At 42.7% G+C, this 12,336-nt stretch overlaps 1 protein-coding gene across 1 annotated transcript in view; it reads right to left on the bottom strand.

Annotated features, from left to right (window-relative positions):
* The window catches only part of STAT1 (signal transducer and activator of transcription 1), a 1,318,258-nt gene that overhangs the window by 59,551 nt on the left and 1,246,371 nt on the right, over positions 1–12,336 (bottom strand). The window contains exon 23 of the mRNA XM_040441848.1: positions 806–905. Within this exon, the coding sequence (XP_040297782.1) occupies positions 806–905 (100 nt within the window). The remainder of the gene's footprint in view (positions 1–805; positions 906–12,336) is intronic.

Genomic DNA, 12,336 nt, shown 5'->3' with positions numbered 1-12,336 from the left:
CCTGATTGACTTCTATGGGAGAGTTTTGTAGGCATGCTCTGTAATATGTGAAAAGGTCAGGAGGCAGAAGATAAGCTTTGACAATCACCTATTGTGAATGGTGGATCCTGTGTTGTTATCTGTGTATATAGGTGATGTGTATGTGTTCCAATCCTGCATGCAGTGATAAGCAGAAAAATGCAGGCTGTAGGCATAGTGGCCAGTGCAAAATCCACAGGATATTTCCTTTTTTAAATAACACCACCAAAATTATTTAAAATATATTTAACATAAAAAAGTGATTTATAAACAATAGGTTATTTTCTGATGACATATTCCCTTAAGGTTTCATTCCCTTAAGGTCTTTATTTTGTGGTCCACTAAACATGGATCTGAAAAATATGGATGACATTGACTTTAATAGGTCTGTGGTCTGCATCTTGTGGCCAAGAATAAGATATGTTATATCCATTGTGGAGCGGACATATGGATGCACAAAGCACAGTGTGCTTTCCACATCCATATATCTGTTCCACAAAAAGATAGAATATGTTCGCAAAATATAAACCACGGCCCCACTAAACTCAATGGGTACACCAAAAAAAAAAAAGATGCAACATGGATGTCACACAATATCATCTGGGGATCAGTGTTTTGGAGGCAGCAAAATACATATGGTTGTGTGCATGAGGCCTTAAACTGTAATCCAATACCAGGAATAAAAAGCTTACTTATTTTTGGAATCGTATAGACATTCGGAATATTACCAATATGGAAAAAGTAAGAAATCACAAAAAACAACAACATTTTCTTACAAATAACGTACAATTTCAAATTCAGCTGGTCCATAAAGTTTGGTTAGATCATCATATTCATCTGGTGACATTGGCAAAAGTGATTCTGCAGTCTGAAGTCGGGAAGGATGTCTACAATCAAGAAAGTAAACAATTAGCTACATTAACCCTTTCAGCCCTGGAGGTTTTTGTTTGTTTTTGAATTTACATTTTTCACTTCCTGCTTTTCGTGGGCCATAACTTTTTAATTTTTACTTTCACATAGCACTATGATGGCTTGTTTTTTGTGGGAAAAGTTGCACTTTCTAATTCCACCATTTAATATTGCATACGATATAGTGGGGAGCTGAAAAGAAATTCCAAATGGGGTAAAATAAAAATAAAAAAAAGCAATTCCACAACAGTTTTATGGGTTTTGTTTTTACGGCGTTCCCTATACAGTAAAACTTACCAGTTACTTTCATTGTCCAGGTCAGTATAATTATGGAGAGACCACAGTATAGTTTATCTTTTTATACTGAAAACAACATAAAAAGATTGAAAAATATTATTTTTATCTTTTCGTAGCCATATTCTAACTTTTTTTGTAGTTAAATGTATGGAGCTGTGTGAGGGATCATTTATTTTCATTTTCACTTATACAATTTTGGGATGTGTACAACTTTTTGATAACATTTTATTTACATTTTTTTGTGGGAGGAGAAGCGACCAAAAATTGGTAAATCGGCAATTTTGACTTCTTTTTCCGTTTTGCCTTTTCTGTATGGGATAAATATTTTTATATTTTAATAGTATGGGCGTTTACACAAGCGGTGATGCCCATGATGTTTATTTTTTTATTGTTATAATAAAAATAAAAAGAATACGGTGTCTGTGGATCACTACAGCTGGGTAATGGATTCAAGGTGCTCTTGGTTTATGTGACCCACCCAGTCACAGAAAGAAGTTGCAGAAATATATATATAGGCTAAACCAGGCACTCAAATATGGAGTAAATTGATCAAACTATTTATTTAAGGGAAGATTCCCACAATAGTAATAGAATATAACAATAAAATATACCATTGAAATACAAATACAATAAAATCACTTAAATTCACTAAAAAACACTGATCAAGTAGCAGTAATAGTAGGCATATATTCTAAAATGACAAATGCGGCTTAAATTTTAAATACAGCGGTAAATACTGCGTTTCGGGGTTCTCTGAATGGCCCCTTCCTCAGTGGCCACTGAGGAAGGGGCCATTCAGAGAACCCCGAAACGCGTATGGTCAAACACCTTGTACCGGCATGCTGGAACAGTAGCTCCCCTGGACTTTTGAAGCCAAATAGCTGTGATTGAGAGCAACGAACACCGGAGGAATCCCTGCAAACAAAGCCACAAACACAGTTTTCGTGAGCGGATATCCAGATGACATCGTGCCCACAGCGCATCTCTTCAAGTCCGGACGCAGGATAAGGACATACCGGCCAGGTAAAACAAAGCAACATAGTTGCTCAATTAGGTGGGACGCCACCGTTGTGCACAATTGCACTTTGTTACTACCGATTCAAAACCGACGAGTGTCCATAAGACTTTGTTACAAAGCATGGAATTGCGTTTTTCCTAGACTGGAACAATGACCGCAGTATTTAAAATTTAAGCCGCATTTGTCATTTTAGAATATATGCCTACTATTGCTGCTACTTGATCAGTGTTTTTTAGTGAATTTAAGTGATTTTATTGTATTTGTATTTTAATGGTATATTTTATTGTTATATTCTATTACTATTGTGGGAATCTTCCCTTAAATAAATAGTTTGATCAATTTACTCCATATTTGAGTGCCTGATTTAGCCTATATATATAATAAAAATAAACAATAAAAAAATAAACATCATGGGCATCACCGCTTGTGTAAACGCCCGGTGATTAGAATTGTTAGGCCCCTTTCACACGGGCGAGTTTTCCCGCGCGGGTGCAATGCGTGAGTTGAACGCACTGCACCCGCACTGAATCCGGACCCATTCATTTCTATGGGGCTGTGCACATGAGCGGTGATTTTCACGCATCACTTGTGTGTTGCGTGAAAATCGCAGCAAGCTCTATTTTGTGCGTTTTTCACCCAACGCAGGCCCCATAGAATTAAATGGGGTTGCGTGAAAATCGCAAGCATCCGCAAGCAAGTGCGGATGCGGTGCGATTTTCTGAATACAGAATGCAGAGTAAAATAGGGCTGGAGGGGTTAAAAAAATAATAATATTTTCTTCTGTCTTCATCTGTGAGGAAAAGGACCTTTGATGATGTCACTACGCTCATCACATGGTCCGCCACATGATCTTTTACCATGGTGATGGATCATGTGATGGACCATCTGATGAACGCAGTGATGTCATCAAAGGTCCTATTCCTCAAAGAAGAAGACATGAGACAAGAGATGCCGGCTGCACGAACAAGTGGATTAAGGTGAGTTAAATTATTTTCTTTAACCCCTCCAGCCCTATTTTACTTAGCATTCTGTATTCAGAATGCTATTATTTTCCCTTATAATCATGTTATAAGGGAAAATAATACAATCTACACAACCTTGAACCCAAACCTGAACTTCTGTGAAGAAGTTCGGGTCTGGGTACCACAGTCAGTTTTTTATCACGCACGTGCAAAACACATTGCACCCGCATGATAAAAATTGAACAACGGAACGCAATCGCAGTCAAAACTGCGGGTTTGCCGCTACGCATCTGGACCTTATCCGGACACGCTAATGTGAAAGAGGCCTTATATTTTTTACATTTTAAAAAATATTTCCTCGCTAGGTGAAGCGCACGTTCTGGGTTTTTGCGCTCTCCCAGATGCCATGGGCACATCTGACCACAGTATCTGAAGGGTTAAATGTCCTTGTTCGGCATTATAGCCGACCCCGGTCATTATCCAAGGTGTCTGCTGTGTGAAACAGCAATACCCAGTTGCTATGGCACTTGTTCTGCTCTGGAGTTGGCACCATCTTTAAAGACCCGACATGTGACGTAGTATTACATTACATGTTGTGAAGGGGTTATGCTAACTTCCGGATCTGATGTTTTTTGCCGCAAAAAACAACAAACATGACAAAACACAGGTCCAAAAAATACCACCAAAACTGCAAAAGTGCTGTGTTTAATAATTACCCCCTTAAGGACCAGGCCATTTTTTGGAAATTTGACATGTGTCACTTTGTGGTAATAACATTGGAGCACTTTTACTTTTACCAAGCCATTCTGAGATTGTTTTCTTGTGACACAATGTACTTCATGATAGTGGTAAATTTGAGTCCATGTGTTTCACGTTTATTTATTTAAAAAAATCCAAGATTTGGAATTTCTCTGCTTTTAATATAGATAGTGATAGCCCATACAATAGTTATTACTTAACATTTCTCATATGTATACTTTATATTGGTATTATTTTGCAAATGTCATTAAATTTTTTTAGGATGTTAGAAGGCTTTGAATTTTAGAAGCAGTTTTTTTTTTTTATTTCCAGTAAATTTCAAGTACCCTGTCACAGGGCGCCGGCGACGCGATCTTCCTGCACAGCACCGCCGGCGTCCTGCCTCTCTCCCTGAGAGACTCCCAGGTAACAGGGGGCGGAGCGAACCCGACCGCGCTCCTGCTGTCTGTGCTGTCGGCGTTCTCCGTTCCCCTGGCAACAGTATCAGGCTGAGCACCGAGCTGGCCACTCGGTGCTCGGCTTCTGTGTCTGAACGGGTCATGTGACGCTGGCCACGTCACATGACCTTAGCCTTTCACTATTTATACAGGCAGCCTGCTGGCCAGAGGTTGCCTGCGATTTTGGTCCTGTGCCTAACTGCTACTACTCAGTGCTTCTGCTACTCTGGATTTTGACCCTTGGCTTTTGTTCCTGACTCGACCTCGCCTGCCTTTGTGTACTGATGTGACCTCCAGGTTTGACCCTTGGCTTGTACTCTGACCCATTATTGCTATTCCTTGTGTACTTACGTAACATCCGGGTTTGACCCTAGGTGTGTTGGTTACCATCCTTGTTATCCCTGTTTGCCTACCTTAGTGTTTATCTTTGGCATTTCAGTATTGCTCCTGACACTTTACGTGACTTCAGATCCATATGCAGGGTTCCCTCCTACTGCCTCTGCCTGGTTATATTCTGTCTCTGTCGACTCTACCGCTCTGCACTTATAGAGGTTAGGGACCGTCGCCCAGTTATGCCCCGTCTCTTAGGACGGGTAGTGTAAGTAGGCAGAGACAGAGGCGTGGGTGGCAGCTAGTGGGTGCACTTCCTCTTCCCCATTCCCTAGTTCATGACAGAATCGCAGGCCTTATGTCCCTATGGACCCCCTGCAGAGCCTTACTGACCATGTCCAGAACCTGGCGCAGATTGTGCAGGATTTGAGGGAGAGATTACAACTCCAAGAATCCGCTCAATCTCTCCCTACTTCTAATCTACCAGTACTTCAGGCAGAACCCCATGTCAAACTGCCTGATAGATTTTCTGGGGACCGCAAGTGTTTTTTGACCTTCAAGGAGAGTTGTAAATTATACTTCCGCCTGCGTCCGGGTCCGATCAGCAAAGGGTGGGAATAGTTATTTCCCTCTTACAGGGGGACCCTCTAGAGTGGGCGTTTTCTTTGCCTTCCGACTCTCAGTGTCTTAGGTCGGCTGCACTCGGTTTCGTAAATTGTGCGTTCCTTCTGGCTGGAATGAACCGGCGCTCAAAAGCCAGTTCAGGTCCGGACTCTCTGAGAAACTTAAAGGATATGCTGGTGTCTTATCCCTGTCCCGAGTCCTTAGAGGACGCTATGACCCTGGCTATTAGATTGGACAGACATGTTAGGGAGAGACAGCGGGAACATTTATTTCTTTCACAGACTGTCCCTAACCCTGAATCTGTTCCAGTGGGACCCAGGGTGGAAGCTCCAACTGAAGAATCTATGCAATTAGGTATGACCAGAAGGGAACAACGGCGACAATAAGGTACCTGTTTCTACTGTGGTGGCACTGAACATTGGGTCCGTCAATGTCCTAAGATCCCTCCCTTCCGAAAGGTCATGCATTCCTGAGGGATCCAAAGACAAGGTACTTTCTGTGGTGGTAAGAAAAACGTTGCTGGTTCCTATTACTGTTGTTTTTGGGCCTAATAAGGGTTCAGGTAATTATTTTATTGATTCGGGTTCTGCCGCTAGCTTTCTAGATCTAGGGTTCGCCCTACAAGTGGGAATACCGGTGTTAACCTTGTCCACTCCTATAAGTCTTGTAGCCATTCTACTCCTTTGCGGGGGTGGGGGCGGGGCGGTCAGATATTGCACCCCAGAAATATCCTTGTCCGTGGGAGTGTGTCATACTGAGAAATGCTCCCTAGTCATACTGCCCGTTGAAGTGGTCTTAGGAATGCCGTGGCTCCAAAGGGTAAAAGGGTATCAGCCTGGCCAAAAGGAGTAATAAGGGAGTAGGTCACCTCCTACAGCGTCCCTAATCCTCTCCCTGACTCCTCACTGTATGAGCGGACCCCGATGGTAGGACGGCTCATACTCTGGATTCCTAGAGACCCTGAGTCGCCCTGGTAATCCCTCACCAAGGAGCAGGGAAGAGACGACCCAGTCATGGAGGAACAGGAGTCTCTATTTGAGGCCAGGCTCCAAGGAGAGGGGAACACATACAGCATATGGAGTTGGCAGGTAAGCGAAACCCATAACACACTTACCTGCCACAGACACACTGACTGGAACCAGTGCACAAGTGCTGCTGTCCACACCAACATTAAAGGACACAGCACAAACCACAACCACACAGGAACCCAGGATAACCATAGCTGCAATAAACGTGAGACAGGGGAATGTCTAGCAAACATGCTGGACACCAAACATCACCAGCCATGTAACACCACACAAGACATACAACACCCTGAACATAACCCACGCAACCCAAAAGATAGGAAGGGAAAGAGACACCATAATAACATTAATGACCACAAGGGTGGCCCTCACTGGACAGATGGTAAAAGCCAGGAACAGTGAACCACCAGCATACACCAATGGTGGAGAAAGCTTCAGGCATCCAGCAGAGGCTAAATAGACCAAGCAGCCACACCCACACACACAAACCCAGTGTTCACAAAACACTAAGAAGGGAGTTAACCCTTCCAACACCAGACAGAGGAAGGAAGCCACTTAAAGGGGAAGTACACACACAAGCATACCAAACCACACGTTACCACCGGCAACAGCATGATTGACAACCATATCACGGCAATCCCCCAGAAGGCCAAAGACACTGCCACCACATGCTCTCAAAGCAACACGTTGCCGTGGGCAACCGCAAGTGTGGCAACAGTGTCACAGCACAAACCAAAGGCCGTGACAACTGGACTATGGGGGAATTAGAAAGGTGGGGTCCTAACTGTTCCTCTTGTGTATCCATAGTGGTAGCGGGGGTTGCTTCTAGCCCTATGGCCATTCCTGCATATATTGAAGACTTCCGCAATGTTTTTTCTACCTCCGAGGTTGAGGAGCTTCCACCCCATTGGTCTTACGATTGTGCTATTGAGTTGGTGCCGGGATCCAGGTTTCCCAAGGGTCATATTTTTAACTTGTCTGGGCCGGAACGTGGTGCCATGAAAGATTATATTAAAGAGAGCCTAAGTAAGGGGCATATCAGGCCATCTACTTCTCCTATGGGGGCTGGTTTCTTTTTTGTTAAAAAGAAAGACGGTGGCCTCAGACCCTGTATTGATTACAGATAATTGAACAAGATCAACATTAAAAATCAATATTCCCTCCCTTTGATTCCTGACTTGTTCAATCAGGTTCTGGGAGCATCGTGGTTTTCTAAACTTGATTTAAGAGGGGCATATAACCTGATTCGTATCAAGGAGGGAGACGAGTGGAAAACTGCCTTCAATACTCCGGAGGGACATTTTGCGTACCTGGTAATGCCATTCGGACTCATTAATGCCCCAGCAGTTTTTCAGAATTTTATGAATGACATCTTCAGGGAATTTATCGTCAGGTTTATGATTATTAATCTGGATGACATCCTTATTTTCTCTGCGGATTGGGAGTCCCATATGTCCCATCTTAACCCCTTCACGACTGCAATAAGTTTATATACGTGATATTTGCACATGCCCCGTGCAGCTATCACGTCTATAAACGTCAAACCAGCTCTTTAATCCAAGCGCTGCAAAGCGCTTGGATTAAAGCTTCTGCCCCTGCACTGCTGCTGTCACGGACAGCATACAGTGCAGTAATGCCGGCAAGGGACTAATCAGAGTGGCCCCTTGCCGGCAATCGATCCGATTGGTTAGTCTGTGCAGACTAACCAATCGGATCGCGGCAGTGAAAAAAATGCCGGTTTCAGGCTCTGATCTGCGCTCTGATAGCAGTGCCCGATGGTTGCCATGGCAACCGGATGCTTTGCAAAAGCGTCCGCTGTTGCCACCTACAGGGCATCTAATAGTATTATACTTTGCAATGCAAGAGCATTGCAAAGTATAGTACAGCCATCAGCCCCACTGGATCTTCATGATCCAAGAGGGACTTGATAAAAAAAAGAAAGTGAAAATAATACAAATGAAAAATAAAAAAATAAATATAAATGTCAATTAAAAAAAGAAATTGCCTTTTCCTATAAAAAAATAAAATAAAATACACATATTAGGTGTCACCGCGTCCGTAACGATCGTCTCTATAAATATATCACATGATAGACCCCGTCCGATAAACACAATAAAAAAAAAAATGTGCCAAAAAAGCTATTTTTGTCACCTTACATCACAAAAAGTGCAACAGCAAGCGATCCAAAAGGCTTATGACCCCCAAAATAGTACCAATCAAACCGTCACCTCATCCCGCAAAAAATGATACCCTATTTAAGACAATCGCCCAAAAAATAAAAAAGCTATGGCTCTCAGACTATGGAGACACTAAAACAGGGATGGCCAACCTGAGGCTCTCCAGCTGTTGCAAAACTACAACTCCCAGCATGCCCAGACTGCCTACAGCTATGAACCTACAGCAGGGCATGGTGGGAGTTGTAGTTTTACAACAGCTGGAGAGCCACAGGTTGGCCATCCCTGCACTAAAACATCATTTTTTTTGTTTCAGAAATGCTATTATTGTGTAAAACTTAAATAAATAAGAAAAAGTATACATATTAGGTATTGCCACGTCCGTAACGATCTGCTCTATAAAACTATCACATGACCTAACTCCTCAGATAAACGCTGTGAAAATAAATAAATGAAAACTGTTCCAAAACAGCAAATTTTTTGATCACCTTGCCCCATAAAGTGTAATAATGAATGATCAAAAAATTCTATTTACCCAAAAATTGCACCAATAAAAACCTCAACACTTTCTGGAAAAAACGAGCCCCTGCACAAGACGATCGGCAGAAAAATAAAAAACATATGGCGTTCAGAAAACCAATCCAGCAAAATCTGCCTTCCAAAAACCGTATGGCATTCCTTTCCTTCTGCGCCCTGCCGTGTGCCTGTACAGCAGTTTACGACCACATGTGGGGTGTTTCTGTAAATCGCGGAATCAGGGTAATAAATATTGAGTTTTGTTTGGCTGTTAACCCTCAATGTGTTAAAGAAAATTTTTTAATAAAATGGAAAATCTGCCAAAAAAGTGAAATTTAGAAATTTCATCTCCATTTTCCTTTAATTCTTGTGGAACACGTAATGGGTTAAAAAAGTTAGTAAAATCAGTTTTTAGTAACTTGAGGGGTGTAGTTTCTACAATGGGGTCATTTATGGGGGTATCCACTATGTAGGCCCCACAAAGTGACTTCAGACCTGAACTGGTCCTTAAAAAGTGGGTTTTGGCAATTTTCTTGAAAATTTTAAGAATCGCTTCTAAACTTCTAAGCCTTCTAACGTCCTAAAAAAATAAAATGACATTTCCAAAATGATGCCAACATAAAGTAGACATATGGGGAATGTTAAGTAATAAATATTTTATTATGTATCACTTTCTGTTTTAGAAGCAGAAAAATAGAAATTTGGAAAATTGAGAATTTTGTCAAAATTTTGGGTACATTTTCGATTTTTTCATAAATAAAGGTGAAATATATTGACTCAAATATATGACTATCATGAAGTACAATGTGTCACGAGAAAACAATCTCAGAATGGCTTGGATAAGTAAAAGTGTTCCAAAGCTATTACCACATAAAGTGACGCATGTCAAATTTGTAAATTTTGACCTGGACACTAGGGCATCAATGACCCTTGGTCACGAAAGGGTTAAACTTCTGCTTGAAGTTCTCAGAGAAAATAAGCTATCCGCCAAGTTAGAAAAATGTGTGTTTGGGGTACAAGTGATTTGTACCTGGGTTATGTTGTTAGCCCTGTGGTAAGGTGCAGGGTATCGTAATGGATGGCAGATACGTGTCACCGAGGTTCCTGGCCTCGGTGAGGTAAGAGCCGAATTTTATGTGTTAACAGCAGAAGCTGTTGACACCTTTAATACTTAGTGTGGCTGCAAAGCCAAATCCGGGCCGGCTTTTATTGGGAGTAGGTAAAGAGTTGGGCGAGTGTCTACTCCCCATGTTCCAGGACCAAGTTTTTGGAACTGGGATTTAAATTCCCAGGCAGCAACCCCAGCTGGGAGGAGAAGGAAGGAAGTCACTGTGAGTCTGGGTGATTGTTTGCAGTGTGTGGAGCAAAGGCCTGGACCCCGACACAGGCGTACAAAGCGCCCAGCATCCTGGTGGAAATCTTTATGTGGCTGTGCGATCGGCCAGGACAGGACTCATTCCAATAAAGGAGCCAGGTGAAGCTCGCTGTTATTTTCTGTGTGAACTAACACCAAGTGACTGTTCTGTTTTTTCTGTTTGAGCAACTGAGAAATAAATGCTCTTTATTCTTCATTACCTGGACTCCATTTGCCTCTATACTGCACCCGCACCCCTGTCTACCAGAGTAATTCCCCACACCCCTCACTCATTTAAGATGGATCCGGGGAAGGTGCGGGCTATCCTGGAGTGGGTGAGACCATCTTCCCTAAAGGCATTAAAGCGTTTTCTGAGGTTCTCTAACTATTATAGAAAATGTATTTTAAAAAATTCTGTTATTGCCAAGCCGCTTAACCGACCTAATCAAGAAGGGGGCAGATCTTGTTAATTGGCAGACTGAGGCCATCAAAGCCTTTGAAACCCTTAAGAAGTGCTTCCAAGACCCCCCAATCTTGATTCAGCCAGATCAGGAAAGACCTTTTGTGGTTGAAGATGATGCTTCTGAGGATGGAGTGGGGGCGGTTCTTTCTCAGGGATCGCCTAAGCTCACCAATCTAAGACCCTGTGCTTTTTTCCCCCATAAATTTTCTTATTCGGAGAGGAATTATGACATTGGGAATCGTGAATTACTGGCCATTAAGTGGGAATTTGAGGAGTGGAGAGGGAGGGCCAAACACTGTGTCACGGTTCTCACTGATCATAAAAATCTATTGTTCCTTGAGTCTGCTAAACGTCTCAATCCTAGGCAAGTCAGGTGGGCTTTGTTCTTTACTCGGTTTAACTTCTCTATCACTTTCAGACCAGGAAGTAAGAATGTTAAGGCTGATACCTTATCTCAAAGTTTCTGTGCCTTCCAACCTTCTGACACGCCTCCTGAACCCATCTTACTGGCTAACATCATCATAGCATCGGTGTCTGCTGACCTCTCCGGAGATTAAATCTGCACTACATTTCGCTCCTGCACGAACACCCATAGATAAGTTGTTTGTTCCTGGCCATTTCGGTCTCCGACTTCTAGGTGAGTGCCATGATTCTGTGCTCTGTGGTCATCCTGGTGTTGAAGCCACTAAGGAATTGGTATCTAGAACCTTCTGGTGGCCTACATTATTTAGGGACATCAGTTCGTATGTGTTCGCCTGCGAGATATGTGTAAGGTCCAAAACTCCTAGAACCCGTCCTGCGGGTGAGTTACTACAACTACCTATTCCAAGTACACCTTGGTCACACATCTCTATGGATTTTATCACTGACTTGCCACCCTCCGAAGGAAAGTCAGTGATCTGGGTAGTGGTAGACAGATTCAGCAAAATGGTACATTTTGTTCCTCTAAGTAAACTCCCTAGTGCCAAGACTTTGGCTTCCTTGTTTATCAATCACATTGTTCGGTATCATGGAATTCCTGAGAATATTGTCTCTGACAGGGGTGTCCAATTCGTTTCCAGATTCTGGAAAGCCTTTTGCCAGAGATGCGAAATCTCATTGTCCTTTTCGTAGGCCTTTCATCCCGAGATTAATGGGCAGACGGAATGCTTGAATCAGGCTGTAGAACAATTCCTTAGGTGCTATATCTCTGACAACCAGCGTCTGTGGGTGAAGTACCTTCCGTTGGCGGAGTTTGTCATTAGCAATCGGGTGAACTCATCCACGGGGGTATCTCCGTTTTACTGCAATTTAGGGTTTCATCCTCGTTTTGGTTATTCCGTGGCTTCACCTAATCCTGAGGCGGATGTGGTTACTACAGAACTGTGTACAGTCTGGGCCAAGATTCAGTCGAACCTGGAGAAAGCCCAGGAGGTTCAGAAAAAGCAAGCTAACAGGAAACGCACTAAGG

Source organism: Bufo bufo, chromosome 7, assembly GCF_905171765.1.
Source record: "Bufo bufo chromosome 7, aBufBuf1.1, whole genome shotgun sequence".
Lineage (NCBI taxonomy): Eukaryota > Metazoa > Chordata > Amphibia > Anura > Bufonidae > Bufo > Bufo bufo.
This window is presented reverse-complemented; position numbering and strand designations above follow the sequence as displayed.